At 44.0% G+C, this 13839-nt stretch overlaps 1 protein-coding gene across 5 annotated transcripts in view; it reads right to left on the minus strand.

Annotated features, from left to right (window-relative positions):
* Positions 1-13839, minus strand: part of CENPN (centromere protein N) — a 47027-nt gene that overhangs the window by 23911 nt on the left and 9277 nt on the right. For all 5 annotated transcript variants that reach the window (XR_007147444.1, XR_007147445.1, XM_047836220.1 and 2 more), the window contains exons 5-9: positions 13262-13338; positions 6279-6455; positions 3067-3168; positions 1956-2016; positions 346-458 (exon numbers count right to left, since the gene is read on the minus strand). Coding sequence is in view for 3 of the 5 variants with exons in the window: in XM_047836220.1 (XP_047692176.1) it covers positions 346-458; positions 1956-2016; positions 3067-3168; positions 6279-6455; positions 13262-13338 (530 nt within the window). In the remaining 2 variants the exon portion in view is untranslated. The remainder of the gene's footprint in view (positions 1-345; positions 459-1955; positions 2017-3066; positions 3169-6278; positions 6456-13261; positions 13339-13839) is intronic.

Here is a 13839-nt window from a genome sequence, read left to right on the forward strand (position 1 = left end):
AATCAAAAGGCAAATTCAGAATTTCTAGAAGTCTCCTTCGCTAACATGGGAACTTATTACATACGATCAAGATGTCTATTTTAACTCTTCAATTTATCACACAGAATACAAAGTGATAGTGACGCTACTTATCATGGTGAGCACAGAATCAGGCACCATGACCATACATCTGACACTGGCCTAACCTTGTGGGTCGACACCACTTCAGTAAGAAAAAACAGAAGTTAAAAAAAGAAAACAGTGATAAAGGAAAAGAAAGTTTCTTATTATCGTTTTCCACCTAATTTTTTTTTCTTTTACAGACATATGGGTAACTCATAGTTCATGTTTATAGCAATGTCCCACCTTATATTGTGCAAATTCTAGTCTTGGTTGAGGATAGTCTCCAAAAGTTTCTTGAGTCACTCTCTGGACTCTCTCTTTTTCGATTCTGTTTTCATGAATGATCCTTGAATCCACTATACATGGAAGATTTCAAAAGAAAACAGACATTAGAAATATCTTTCATCCATAAAGTATTCTCCTTTCCTTCCTAACTTTTCAACTGGCTTGTGTCATTTAAAGATAACATTTACTGGGGTGCCTGGGTGGCTCAGTCCATTAAGCGTCCGACTTCGGCTCAGGTCATGATCTCACAGTCTGTGGGTGGAGCCCCGCGTTGGGCTCTGTGCTGACAGCTCGGAGCCTGGAGCCTGCTTCGGCTTCTGGGTCTCCCTCTCTCTCTGCCCCTCCCCTGCTCATGTGTGCATGCTCTCTCTCTCAAAATAAATAAACTTAAAAGAAAGTTTACTGTTTGTTCTCTTGATTGCAATAATTCCTTACTATAGGAAAATCTGAAAGCACACGCTGGTAAATAAAATAAAAATCCCCAATAATTCTACCAATGAAGGAAAAGCATTGTTAATGTTTTAATATATTTTGTCTAGCTCACCCCTCACTTCTTAAAATTATTTATTTATTTATTTATTTATTTATTTATTTATTTATCTATCTCGAGAGAGGGCGCAAATAAGTGAGGGGCAGAGAGAGGGAGAGAGAGAATCCCACAAGGGGCAGAGAGAGAGACAGAGAGAGAGAGAAGCGAGGCTCACCCAAAGTGGGGCTTGAACACACGAATCGAGATCATGAAGTCAGATGCTTAACTGACTAAGCCACCCAGGCACCCTTAGCCCCCTTTTTAGCAAATAAAAAGATATGTATTTTTAACTGGGATTATAAAATACAGAGTTTTGTATCCTGCTTTCTTTACTTAACATGACATCAACAGCGGTTCCTACGCCATCGGAAAGTCATAAATGTATTTAAATCATAATTGCTGTACTATCTCATTTTATCGCCAAATCATTGCTGAGAGACAGGAAAATGTTCATTTCCATAAATGTAGGCTGTACCCCTCCACTCTTCAGTAGTTGTTTACTCTGCTGTCCTGGGTTTTCCACGGACAGACTCGCGCCACCTGTGAGGAGCGACACAGTCACAACTGAGTATTCCAGAAGCAGTTTATCCAGCGCATTCTGAGCTGGGGCTCCAGACTCAGACAGACTTGGATTTCGTCTCTGGCTTCGGCAATTCCTAGCTGTGTTAACTTTGCCTGGCAAGTGGCTAAACCCATCTGAAACCCAGCTGCCCGATGAAGAGATTGTTTGGGCACTGCTGTGAAGATGAAGGAAATGATACCTGTAAACATCTTTGTGTGGTTCCTGGCACTAAAGAAATGCTTGACTATTAGTTAATTTTTGTTTTTAGTGTTACTACTTGCCATTCTAGTAAATGCTAGAAAGAACCTACAGGAGCTTGGTTTCCCCCTTTCAGCAGAAAGTTAATTTGCAATTTTTCGGAAAGCAGTAAATAGTTTTGAATCAGGCTCCTAGTGATTAAATGTTTTACCGAGTGATAGAACTCTAAAAAGGAATGATGAGCTTCCAAATTTCAGTTTTATCTTAAAACACACATACTGTGCATGTCCAGCTCAAGGGTTTCTTGTAGAGGCATAGTGGAGTTGTGAGTTTCAAACTTCTAAAAAAAAAGAAAGAAAGAAAGAAAACTGAATCTTTTCCTAATTTTAACATCTTGAAATATAAATAATAAATGGCTTTAGGACACAGGTACTAAATGTATTTGCAATGTGATGTTTCTGCTTGATAGCTACGCCTTCATCACCACAAAACACCTGCTGACATTCCTTTTAGAAAAACCACTTTCCTCCTGGAAGCCAATCTCTTATTCCCTACTCATGCTGCAGCAACTGTTTTTGTGTTTGACAATGTGAATTTTCCTAGGAATGAATGCAACTGTCATAGAACAGGTGGAAGGGTGGTGGGTAAGGGGGGGGGGAGTTTGCTATGGGAGAAAATCATTAACTTAATGTTAGGTTTTTTTTTTTTCTTTAAAGAGTGGCTTGCAGAGAGCCATCACTTTTTTCTATTTAGAACAGATGAAAATACGTGACATATCTAAGGGCTCAGAGATACACAGAGAGCATTAACAATCCACTTACAGGGGTCTAAACATATGGGCCCGCAGTTGCCATGCAGAGCGAAAAAGAACCCTGAGTCTGTGCAAAAGGCCAGATCTACTTTTATCATTAGAGGAAACAATGCATTCAAATAATCTTAAGAAATAAATAAATTGGGGGGGCTTAATAAACCGACGCTTTCTCCTTTCCTTGTAACCCCTCTATTACCTGCTTGACTGATGGGACAAAAATTAATTCTGCTTCTGTCTTGCATAATGGAGTAATAGAATTTAGCTTCAAAAGACAGTGTCAAGTTACTGTAAAGATAAAATAACTTCTAACTGGAAGAGCTCATTTGGAAGCTGGGCTCTCTCACGTAAGCTCTAATGACTGATGAGCAGTATAAAACACAATGCAATTATAACAAGATGATAGTGGGGGACCGTTGTTTCCTTTCATGTTGACTGAGAGCTTTCTCTGCTTCAGTAATATCGGAAGTGATCTCCTTCTGTTGGAGGTGGACTTTCCCACCTGCCCAGATGCTTCTAACTCAAGTGTGAAAGAGAAAATGGAGACGCACACAACTTCACAAGAGTCACTGATGGGCTCACCTGATTATACTGTTTGAAAACAATAGCCTTCAGAGAGTCCAGATACCGGCTTCTGAGGTCCATTTTCACAATCTTATGGTGATTGCTAGCAACTGTCAGTGCCTGGAAGTGAAAATTAGCAAGACCATGAGGCTTACCGTGTTTATCCCAATATTTATAATATCTATGGTATTTGATTGAATTTTTGCACTAAGCACACGTTACTTCTTCCTTTTCTTATATGTAAGGTAACCATTTATTTATTTCCCAAACAAGGAAATGACTGATGATGAAAGGTGGCAATAATAATACTTTAGAAGGCAGAATCCAAGACTCTGAGTTCGACACTGAGGTTATATCCTACATATTTTGTGATTTACTTTACAATAAGGTAATTACATGAAAATATAATTTTATGACTGTTGGTGATACAAAATAACCACAGAATTCACTCCTTCAGTGGCCGTTTTCCAGTGATTTCAGTATCACATGTCCCTTTTTAACTTGAGAGAGAGAGAGAGAGAGAGAGAGAGAGCATGCATGTGTGAGCAGGGGAAAGGGGCAGAGGAGAGAGGGAGAGAGAGAGAGAGAGAGAGAGAGAGAGAGAGAGAGAGAGAGAATCCCAAGCAGGCTTCACACTTGGTGCAGAGCCTGATGTGCATCTCGATGCCACAACCCTGGGATCATGACCTGAGCTGAAATTAAGAGTTGGACACTCAACTGACCGAGCCACCCAGGCATCCCTCCGTTCCCCGTATTAGCAATTAAAATTCAGTATCCATTCAGAAACCAAAATGGCACTGTGCAAACAGTGGAATCTAGCACCGCATGCCAAGGGACCCAGAAGGGTTCCTGCCCACTTATATACTGGGTAACAGGCAGACAAATCACGGTATAGGCTGTCCCTTATTAGACCTACCTTTTGCAAGTATTTTCTATCACTCTGTGGCCTATATTCTAATTCTTTTGATGTTGTCTTTTGCACAGCTGAAGTTTTAATTTTAATGAAGTTCAGCTTATCAATTATTATATATTTTTCTATAATGGATTGTGCCTTTGGTGTTACATCATTGCCATACCCAAGGCTATAGAGGTTTTCTCCTATGTTACCTTCTAGGAGTTGGTTTTTTTTTTTTTTAGTTTTTTTTTTTTTTTACATTTTTTTTTTAAGCGTTTATTTATTTTTGAGACAGAGAGAGACACAGCATGAACAGGGAGGGGGCAGAGAGAGAGGGAGACACAGAATCAGAAGCAGGCCCCATGCTCTGAGCCATCAGCCCAGAGCCCGACGCGGGGCTCAAACTCACGGACCGTGAGATCATGACCTGAGCTGAAGTCGGACGCTTAACCGACTGAGCCACCCAGGCGCCCCTTTTAGTTTTTTTTTTAAATGTTTGTTTATTTTTGAGAGAGAGAGAGAGAGAGAGAGAGAGAGGGAGATACAGAATTTGAAACAGACTCCAGGCTCTGAGCTGTCAGCACAGAGACTAAACACAGGGCTCGAACTCAAAGCTTGGAGATCATGACCTGAGCTGAAGTCGGACGCCCAACCTACTGAGCCACCCAGGTGCCCCACCTTCTAGGAGTTTCTGTAGTTTTAGATTTCTATAGTTTCTATAGTCTTAGATTTACTGCTATGATCCATTTTTGAGTTTATTTTTTGTAAAGGGCACAAAGCCTACACAATCTTCTTTTTTTCCTTGTGGATGTCCAGTTGCTTTACCCTCATTTGTTTCTAGTTTTTTCTTTTCAACATTTTATTTAAATTCTAGTTGGTTAACATACCATGTAGTATTCGTTTCAGGGGCAGAATTCAGGGGTTCATCACTTACATATAACACCCAGTGCTCATCACAAGTGCCCTCCTTCATACCCATCACCCATTTAGCCCATCCCCTACCCACTTCCCCCCATCAACCTGGAGTTTGTTCTCTATACTTAAGAATCTCTCATGGGGGCGCCTGGGTGGCTCAGTCGGTTGAGCGGCCGACTTCGGCTCAGGTCATGATCTCGCGGTCCGTGAGTTCAAGCCCCGCGTCGGGCTCTGTGCTGACAGCTCAGAGCCTGGAGCCCGTTTCGGATTCTGTGTCTCCCTCTCTCTGACCCTCCCCCATTCATGCTCTGTCTCTCTTTGTCTCAAAAATAAATAAACATTAAAAAAAAATTAAAAAAAAAAAAAAAAGAATCTCTCATGGTTTGTTTCCCTTTCTCTTTTTCCCCCCTTTCATATGTTCATCTGTTTTGTTTCTCAAACTCCACATATGAGTGAAATCACATGATATTTGTCTTTCTCTGACTGATTTATTTCACTTAGCATAATATACTCTAGCTCCATCCACAGTGATGCAAATGACAAGATTCCATTCTTTGGATGGCTGAATAATATTCCATTGTATGTAGACACCACTTCTTCTGTATCCATTCATCAGTTGATGGACGTTTGGGCTCTTTCCATACTTTTTGGTTATTGTACACAATGCTGCTATAAACATCAGGGTGCATGTGCTCCTTCAAATTTGTATTTTTGTATCCTTTGGATAAATACCTAGTAGCACAATTGCTGAATCAAAGGGTAGTTCTATTTTTAGTTTTTGAGGAACCTCCCTACTGTTTTCCAGAGTGGGTGTACCAGTTTGCATTCCCACCAACAGGGCAAGAGGGTTCCCCTTTCTCCGCATCCTCGCCAACACCTATTGTTTCTTGCGTTGTTAATGTTAGCCATTCTGACAGGTGTGAGGTGGTATCTCATTGTGGTTTTGATTTGTATTTCCCCCGATGATAAGTGATGGTGAGCATCTTTTCACCTGTCTGTTAGCCATCTGGATGTCTTGTTTAGAAAAGTCTCTATTCATGTCTTCTGCCCATCTTTAACTGGATTATTTGTTTTCTGGGTGGTAAGTTTCATAAGTTCTTTAAAGGTTTTAGACACCAACACTTTATCGGATATGTCATCTGCAAATGTCTCCTCCCCTTCCGTAGGCTGCCTTTTAGTTCTGTTGATTGTTTCCTTCGCTGAAGCGCATATTTCTTCTAGACTGAAAGACAACAAGAGAGCTCCAAACCAATACTTGTGTTACGCTCCCACTTGTAGAACACTTTCTGCTCCTTATTTTAGGAAATCAAGGATTACATGTGGCATTTTATATAAAACGCTTATGAGCAGTTTAAACCTACATAGACCTCGGAGATAAGGGTAATAAAGATACTATAGCTTATACTGATTGGTTCCATACCTGACTCAGAAGGGGTGTATTGCTCTTCAGGTGGCAGAAGGAAGTGAAGGCGTAGGGAGTCTGGGAATAATACACCACATAAACCGGTTTGTACTGGTTGGGCTTTCTGTACTGTGTTCCCCAGGCGATTCGAATCCATACTGCATTCTCCTCAGCGTCTCTGAAGCTGACCGTCACCTTAATAAAAAGAAGACTTAAGTTTCCTAATTAAAATCTGTGGCACCAGGGGGCCTGGCTGGCTCGGTAGGTAGAGCATGTGACTCTTGATCTTGGGGCTGTGAGTTCAAGCCTCACATTGGGCATAGAGATTACTTAAAAAAAAAAAAAGTCACATTAAAAAAAAAAAAATCCATAGCACCAACAACTGGTGCTCCTTAGGGGTGAAGGATGTCTGTGTAACGTTGCACACAGGCTGAGATCTGGCAGAGTCTGTAGTTTTCAGTACAGTGTTCTGGGAATCTTTGGGAAAAGGTTTTGTGGTTGTTTGGAATTATGCATTTATGCCTTGGAAAGTCTTTTGGAAAGAAAACAAATTTTATTAAAAAAAAATATTTGTTTTTGAGAGAGAGAGAGAGAGGGTGAACAGGGGAGGGGCTGAGAGAGAGGGAGACAGAGGATCCAAAGTGGGCTCTGTGCTGACAGCAGAGAGCCCGATGTGGGGCTTGAACTCACGGGCCATGAGACCATGGCCTGAGCCAAACTTGGACGCTTAACTGACCTGGCCACCCAGGCACCCCAGAAGGAAAACAAATTTTAAACCCTACAATCAGGTTATCACAATTTTTCAACAATTTCTTGGGCTTGTCCTGAAAAGCTGTTCACTGACCTGTAAGAGTTTATGAAATAAGGCAAGCTTACAAATGGCATACCTCATTTATAAACAAGACTTTTTGACATCGAGCACAGACCTAGCGTGCACTATAAAGTTTAATGGTAAGATTTCTCTGGAGTAATGGGCTCAAACATATTAATCCAAATGTTCTTACGCATTTAGCTCAGATGCTAATGATTACTCTAAAGTTACGTGGCAAGAATATAGAAAATTCTACTTGGTTTCCATTTCATGGATAAAATACAGATCTTTCTAAACTTTTAAATGTAATTGCCAGTTGGGTTAGAACTTAATGGCCTCCTCCTAGACTCTTAACTGCCCCCCAATTCAGCTTCCCCTTGGAAGTCAGACCCTGGACAGGAGGCAACCGATGCAGATGCATTTGGCTTGCCCACGTCTCCTTACTTCCTCCCTCTTGGATCCCTAGAGAAAGCAGGTGGTAAGGAGGCAGTCACTCCGACTCCGCCCACTCTTCATCTGGCTGCTTTCCCACATTCCCTCCGTATATGAAACAAAGAGCCCTCCCCAGGTTGCGGTGTGGAGTGTGCGGGGCTGTCTGAGCTGCCCGAGTGAGGAGCCACAGCGCTTGGCCCCGACAGGCGCCCAGTGGGCCTCTGCTGGCTTGTGTCACATTATAAAAGCGAAGCCTGTAAAATCAAGATTGAAGGCACTACGTGGAGGGCTCACCTTTACCAGAGAGAGAATATCGGTTGCACTCAACATATTCAGGTAACCTCTCTACCCTACAATGAGGATAATGTAAGCAAGGGCTTTTGGAGAAGCTTAAAAGAGGTCTGTGTCCTTCCTAAATTGGATGTGTGGTTGGGCACACATGTACGCTTTCCTGGAGAGGGGTGCGGTATCATTTACCAAAATTTTCACAAGAGTCTATGATCCAAAAAAAGGTTAAAAATCAATGGGCTAAGATGTTCTATCTCACATTGTTCTAGTAAAGATGATATTCAGATACCTGAAGAGGTAAGGCCCAGATGCAGACCTTTACTATTTTCCCAAGAAACTACCTTAATAGATATCATCCTTCAGTAGCAAGGATAAAGCACGCTTCACTGAAGATAGCTCAGATTAATACTGTTCAAGCTGAACTAGGAGATGAGTCCAGCCAAGTGTCCTAAGTGGTTTGGCTAACCTGGGATGGTACTGCTGGCCAGGGGTACCCTGGCCGTAAACTGGTCATAACTGGCTACTGAACATTGCAGAAAAAAGTTTAGCATGGGAAACAAATGAAGCTTACAACACACAGAATTGCTACGTACTTAACTATGTTAATATATTTAGTACAGATGACCATTACTGTACTACATGATATTTAGGTAAAAAAAGGAAAGTAAATGTGCCACCCTTTTACAATTGAAACATATTTTTTAGTTTGTCTCTTTTTTATAAGTTTTCTTTTCAATTTTTTAAATGTTTATTATTTTTGAGAGAGAGAGAGACAGAGCACAAGCGGGGGAAGAGCAGAGAGAGAGGGAGACACAAGAATCTGAAGCAGGCTCCGGGCTCTGAGCTGTCAGCACAGAGACCGTCGTGGGGCTTGAACCCGTGAATCGTGAGATCATGACCTGAGTTGAAGTTGGATGCTTAACCAAATGAGCCACCTAGGTGCCACTCTTTATAAGTTTCCTAAGAACAATGTATTTTGAATAGTTTTACCCGGTAAGACATACGATTAATGACTCTGCCTCTCTCTCCGTGTCTCTCTCCCTGGCATACAGAGACCACACCCTCAAAGGCTCTGGATCAGATCCCCTGTAGCACAGTCTCCATCCATTACCCCCCAAGTTAGGCTCCCAGCTCCCTCTCGTACCAGCTTCTCTACCCCATTGGTTCAAGGGCAAGAGTTCGTAACCTGAAGGCCCTGATCAGAATCAGCATGTCTACAAACTAACTGAACTTTGGCATTTCCTTCAATCGTGAAGGTAGGCAACGAAACGGTAGAACATTAGGAACTATTACTCTGTTGTCTGGACAAATCCCAAATGTTTTCTCACCCCATTATAGCATTGCACATGCCTCAAAAATATTATTTATGCCATCACTACTTTGAAACTAGTTGTTTTTAGACCTACTATGAGATTATTTACTGTGTTATTAAAGAAGCACATGAGTACTACAGCACGACTTCGTATTTTAATACCTTAATAATGGTATTTTCATGTATTTGGTTTTCCTTGTAATTCTCTATATTACAGCATTTAAAAACGACTTTCAAGGGGCACCTGGGTAGCTCAGTCAGTTAAGCATCCAACTCCGGCTCAGGTCATGGTCTCACAGTTTGTGGGTTTGAGCTCCACGTCGGGCTCTGTGCTGACAGCTCAGAGTCTGGAGCCTGTTTCAGATTCTGTGTCTCCCTCTCTCTCTGCCCCTCCCCCACTCACGCTCTGTCTCCCTCCGTCTCAAAAATAAATAAACATTAAAAAAAAATTTAAAAAAACGACTTTCAAGAAGTGGCCTATAAGCTTCACTAACAGCAAAAGGGGTCCTTGGCACAGAAAGGTTAAGACACCTCCTGTAGAGCAGCAGGCAAGTTACTATTCAGTCCTGGGCACCAGGAGACTCTACTTGGCATGACATCACCATCAGCAGCCTTTTGGAAAGTGGGGTTATCCAGCTGCTAGTTAAGTCAGGAGGAAGACAGTGAAGTCGGCTGGGAGTCCTCGGGTAGTTGAGAAATGGGGTTGGCACACGTGGTCCAGCTCAGGGCAGGGGAACATGGGAGACAGAGAAGACACCAGGGTGTTGAGCATTTGCCGGCCTTTCGGGCAGGAAGAACTGACCAGTAAAAATCTCCTTTGTTTACCCAGCCTTTCCCACTAGTCTGCCTGAAATTCATTCAGGAGGGAAAAGCTTTTGGAATGCAGAAGTGATGGAAGAGAAGAAATCTAATAACTGAGGGGTGTTTGGGTGGCTCAGCTGGTTAAGCGTCCAACTTTGGCTCAGGTCATGATCTCATGGTTCATGAGCTCAAGCCCTGTGCCAGGCTCTGTGCTGAGAGTGCGGAGCTTGGGATTCTCTCTCTCTGCCCCTCCCTTTATTTTGAGAGAGAGAGAGAGAGAGAAAGAGAGAGAGCAAGCACAAAGTCCGATGCGGTGCTCAAACTCATGAAACTGTGAGGTTATGACCTGAGCTGAAATCAAGAGTCAGACGTTCACCTGACTAAGCCACCGAGGTGTCCCTAAATATTTTTAAAACTACAGCTATTAAAGGAATGAGGAGGTGGATAAGGAGGTGGCAAAGCCTGTGCCCAGTCCATTCATGCTGTCAGAGGGGAGCAGGACGGTTGGTTTCCTCTGAGGGAGACTATGGGTCCGGAGGAAGGCTGACAATTAAAGCAGGAAGTAGGAGGCATATGGTGACAGGAGCACAGGACAGAGGACCGCCTGCCAGGGGGATCAGGGACACTCCCTGAGGGGGCCAGAAGGATACGGAAGAGTGAGCTGTGCAAAGGCCAGAAGGATAGGGAAGAGTGAGCTGTGCAAAGGCCAGGTTGGGGAGGTCGTTCCAAGGAGAGGGAACAGCCTATGGCGAGCTCAAGGGCTTGAAGAAGACTGGTTCAGTTTGGGTGGAGTGTAGACTACAGGTGGTGACACCTGACAGGCAGGCAGGGGATCCAGGAGGGCACGAGGAGAAACACATCAGGAGTACGGACCCTAAGAGTGTGAATGAATCTGAAGAAGCCAACGATTATAAGCAGTGGAAAAGGCTAAATGAGTCAACAAATGGTGTTCAGACAACTGATTAGCTTCTGACAGGGAAACGACAAAGGACTCTGTCACCACCTCCCCCATCTCTCGCCGTAGCCGAAACTAACCAGGGGAGGGCTGAGTGCAGAACCTTGTGGTGATGCTCCAGTGAAGAGCAGGAGGAAAGGAAAGAGGGTGGTCACGAAGAGCAGTTTAGGATGGGCTGACGACAACCGGGAGAAGACAAGAGATTCAGGATCAAGAGGGTTTGGCTGTTCTCTGACACGTGACCTTCCCGAGCACAAGAAATGGATGCTGTGCATCTGGAACGTGGAAGGTGGAGGTGTGAGACCCTGCCAGTGTAGATGTGAAGAGTATGACCTCGAAGCCAGCTGCCCGCGTTTAAATCATGGCTCTGCCGCTCTGCCCCTGTGGGACCCACCTTGCTTCGTCAGGAGGGTGCAGTGAGTTAGTGAGTGGCAAGGACTCAGCGCAAGGCCCGACACACAGAAGTGTTGGCAATCGGCGTTACTGCTGAAAGAGAACAGGCCATGGGATTTTGTGATATCACTGGTGCCCCTGAACAGGGAGGTTCTCAAACTTGACTGGGCATTAGCAAGCACCTGGAGGGCTTTGGCCCACCCTTACAGCGTCTGAGGGAGCCCAGGTATTTGCATGTCGATGTTCCCAGGTGATGTTGATGATCACACTGTGAGAACTGCCGCCTTTAAAATTCAGATTCAATATGGCGGCAAGAGCACTGGCCAGAATGGAAAGGGCCTAAGCATGAAGCCGGTAAGGATGCATTACCCTTTTTTTTTTTTTTAATTTTTTTTAATGTTTATTTATTTTTGAGAGAGACAGAGACAGAATGCAAGTGGGCTAGGGGCAGAGAGGGAGACACAGAATCCGAAGCAGGCTCCAAGTTCTGAGCCATCAGCACAGAGCCTGATGCAGGGCTCGAACCCACGAGCTGTGAGATCATGACCTGAGCTGAAGTCGGACGCTTAACTGACTGAGCCACCCAGGTGGCCCTGCATTACCCTTTCAAATGGTCTTTTGGGGGAGGTTTATGAAGGGGGCCACTAAATACCACCCTTCTTCCCTGTCCTTCTGGATCAACTGAGAATAAGGCAAAAGAGTTGGCAGGTGAGGCCAACACATATGTACCAAGAAATGGGGACTGGCTCATATCCACAGGCAGGCGGCCCTCCAGATAACAAAATCCAGTCCAGCAGACCTAACCACATAAGTGGTGGCATAACCACTCTGGGAAGCCTCCACTGGTAGGGGCAGAGCTGGCCCTGGACAAACAGATCAGAACGGGTGTCCCTGTGGGCACCTGCTCTCACTCAGGTTAAGTTGGCGCTCCTTCCAGAGAAAGGTGAAGGGGATGGTGGAGGGACGCCGGTGCCATTGGGCCTATGGGACCCCCTCCCTGTGAAGGACACATCGGGGGCAAGAAATAAATATTTCCTCCCAAGAGTGTTGTGATAGAAAGAACAGAGCTTGAGGACGAGCATGGAGAATGGATGTCGTTCCACCAAGACCGGAGCAAGCTTATAAGAAGTAGAGTGGGAAGCGGTAGAGAAGCGATTACAAATGGGATGGAGAACAGAGAACAAGGCAGGTGGGCCCTCTGAGGATGCGGGGGTTGGGGGGGATTCAAACGTCACACAGAAGGGTCTCCGTAAGAAAAGAAATGAGGGAAGATGCTCAGTGACGAGGGTGTGCATACAAGTATGGCAGACGTCACAAAGCGTGAGCTGAAGAGACATAAAGACCACGTCGTGGAGTCTGCATATGAAGAGGGAACACCACTCTTCTGGAGCGGGCAGCCAGAGCACGGGGACAGTGATAGGTCCTGTCTTTCCATGCAAGCAGGACTGAGGCAGATTGAGGTGGGAAGAGAATGAAATAAGGGAGGCTGTTAAAAACACGACTGCCTCAGCCTACGAGAAGATACTCGGTGGTACCTGTGGACAGTGGAGGGGAGCTGAAGATTCTACGGGTGCTCCAGAGTGACACCGACCGATACCGTAGCCACTGGCCTGAAATTCACTACAGTTACATGAGATTAACGTAGTAGTTTCTCAGTCATGCTGGCCACATTGCAACTGCTCCATAGCCACATGTGGTTACTAGCCCGTGTACCAGTGGCGTGGACACAGAACATTTCCATCACTCCAGATAGTTCTGGTGCGTGATGCTCCTCTTGAGAAAGAAGCAATTGGCCTCAAATTGACAGGTAAGGGGTAGGAAAAGTTTCTATAAGGAAGTAGGATTTATCTCTGATCTGGCCTAGAATAGTATGGGATATTACTAATTAAAATTAATTAAAATTCTTACAAATACAAAAAACAAACACAAACCAAGGTAGTAGCAAATTTTAACTGCACAGATGCCTTGAAACTGAATTTCGTGGAGATTCAGATAAATTTTATTCTTACATTTTTTAATGCTCTCCGAAGAATTTTCTCAAATGAACTTTTGAATCGTTCCATATCAAAAAGGTCAACGTCTTCACCTGTCAAGGTCAAGAGAAAGTAAAGACAAATCAATAAAGACAAAGGTTCAAGAAATACATGTGCAAGGACTCTGAAGCTAAGTATTTTGTGCAACGTCAAAGAGGGACACTGATCTAATCATACCAATGCTGCCGGTACCTTGGATACAGTGTCACTGAATATACTTCTCATTTTTCCCACAAAAGAGTAATTGTGAAATTACTCATTGTGAAAGAAGAGACATTTAAAAAAATTTTTTTTTTGTTTATTTATTTATGTGAGAGATAGAGTAAGAGAGAGAGAGAGAGAGAGAGAGAGAGAGAGAGCGCCCGCAGGGCAGTAGCAGAGAGAGGGAGAGAGAGAGAGCCCTAAGCAGACCCCACACTGTCAGTACAGAGCCTGACTTGGGGCTCAATCCCACGAACCATGAGATCATGACCTGAGCTGAAAGCAAGAGTCAGACACTTAACCAACTGAGCCACCCAGGTGCCCCCAAAAGAAGAGACATTTCAGAGGAACAT

This window comes from Prionailurus viverrinus, chromosome E2, assembly GCF_022837055.1.
Source record: "Prionailurus viverrinus isolate Anna chromosome E2, UM_Priviv_1.0, whole genome shotgun sequence".
Classification (NCBI taxonomy): Eukaryota; Metazoa; Chordata; class Mammalia; order Carnivora; family Felidae; genus Prionailurus; species Prionailurus viverrinus.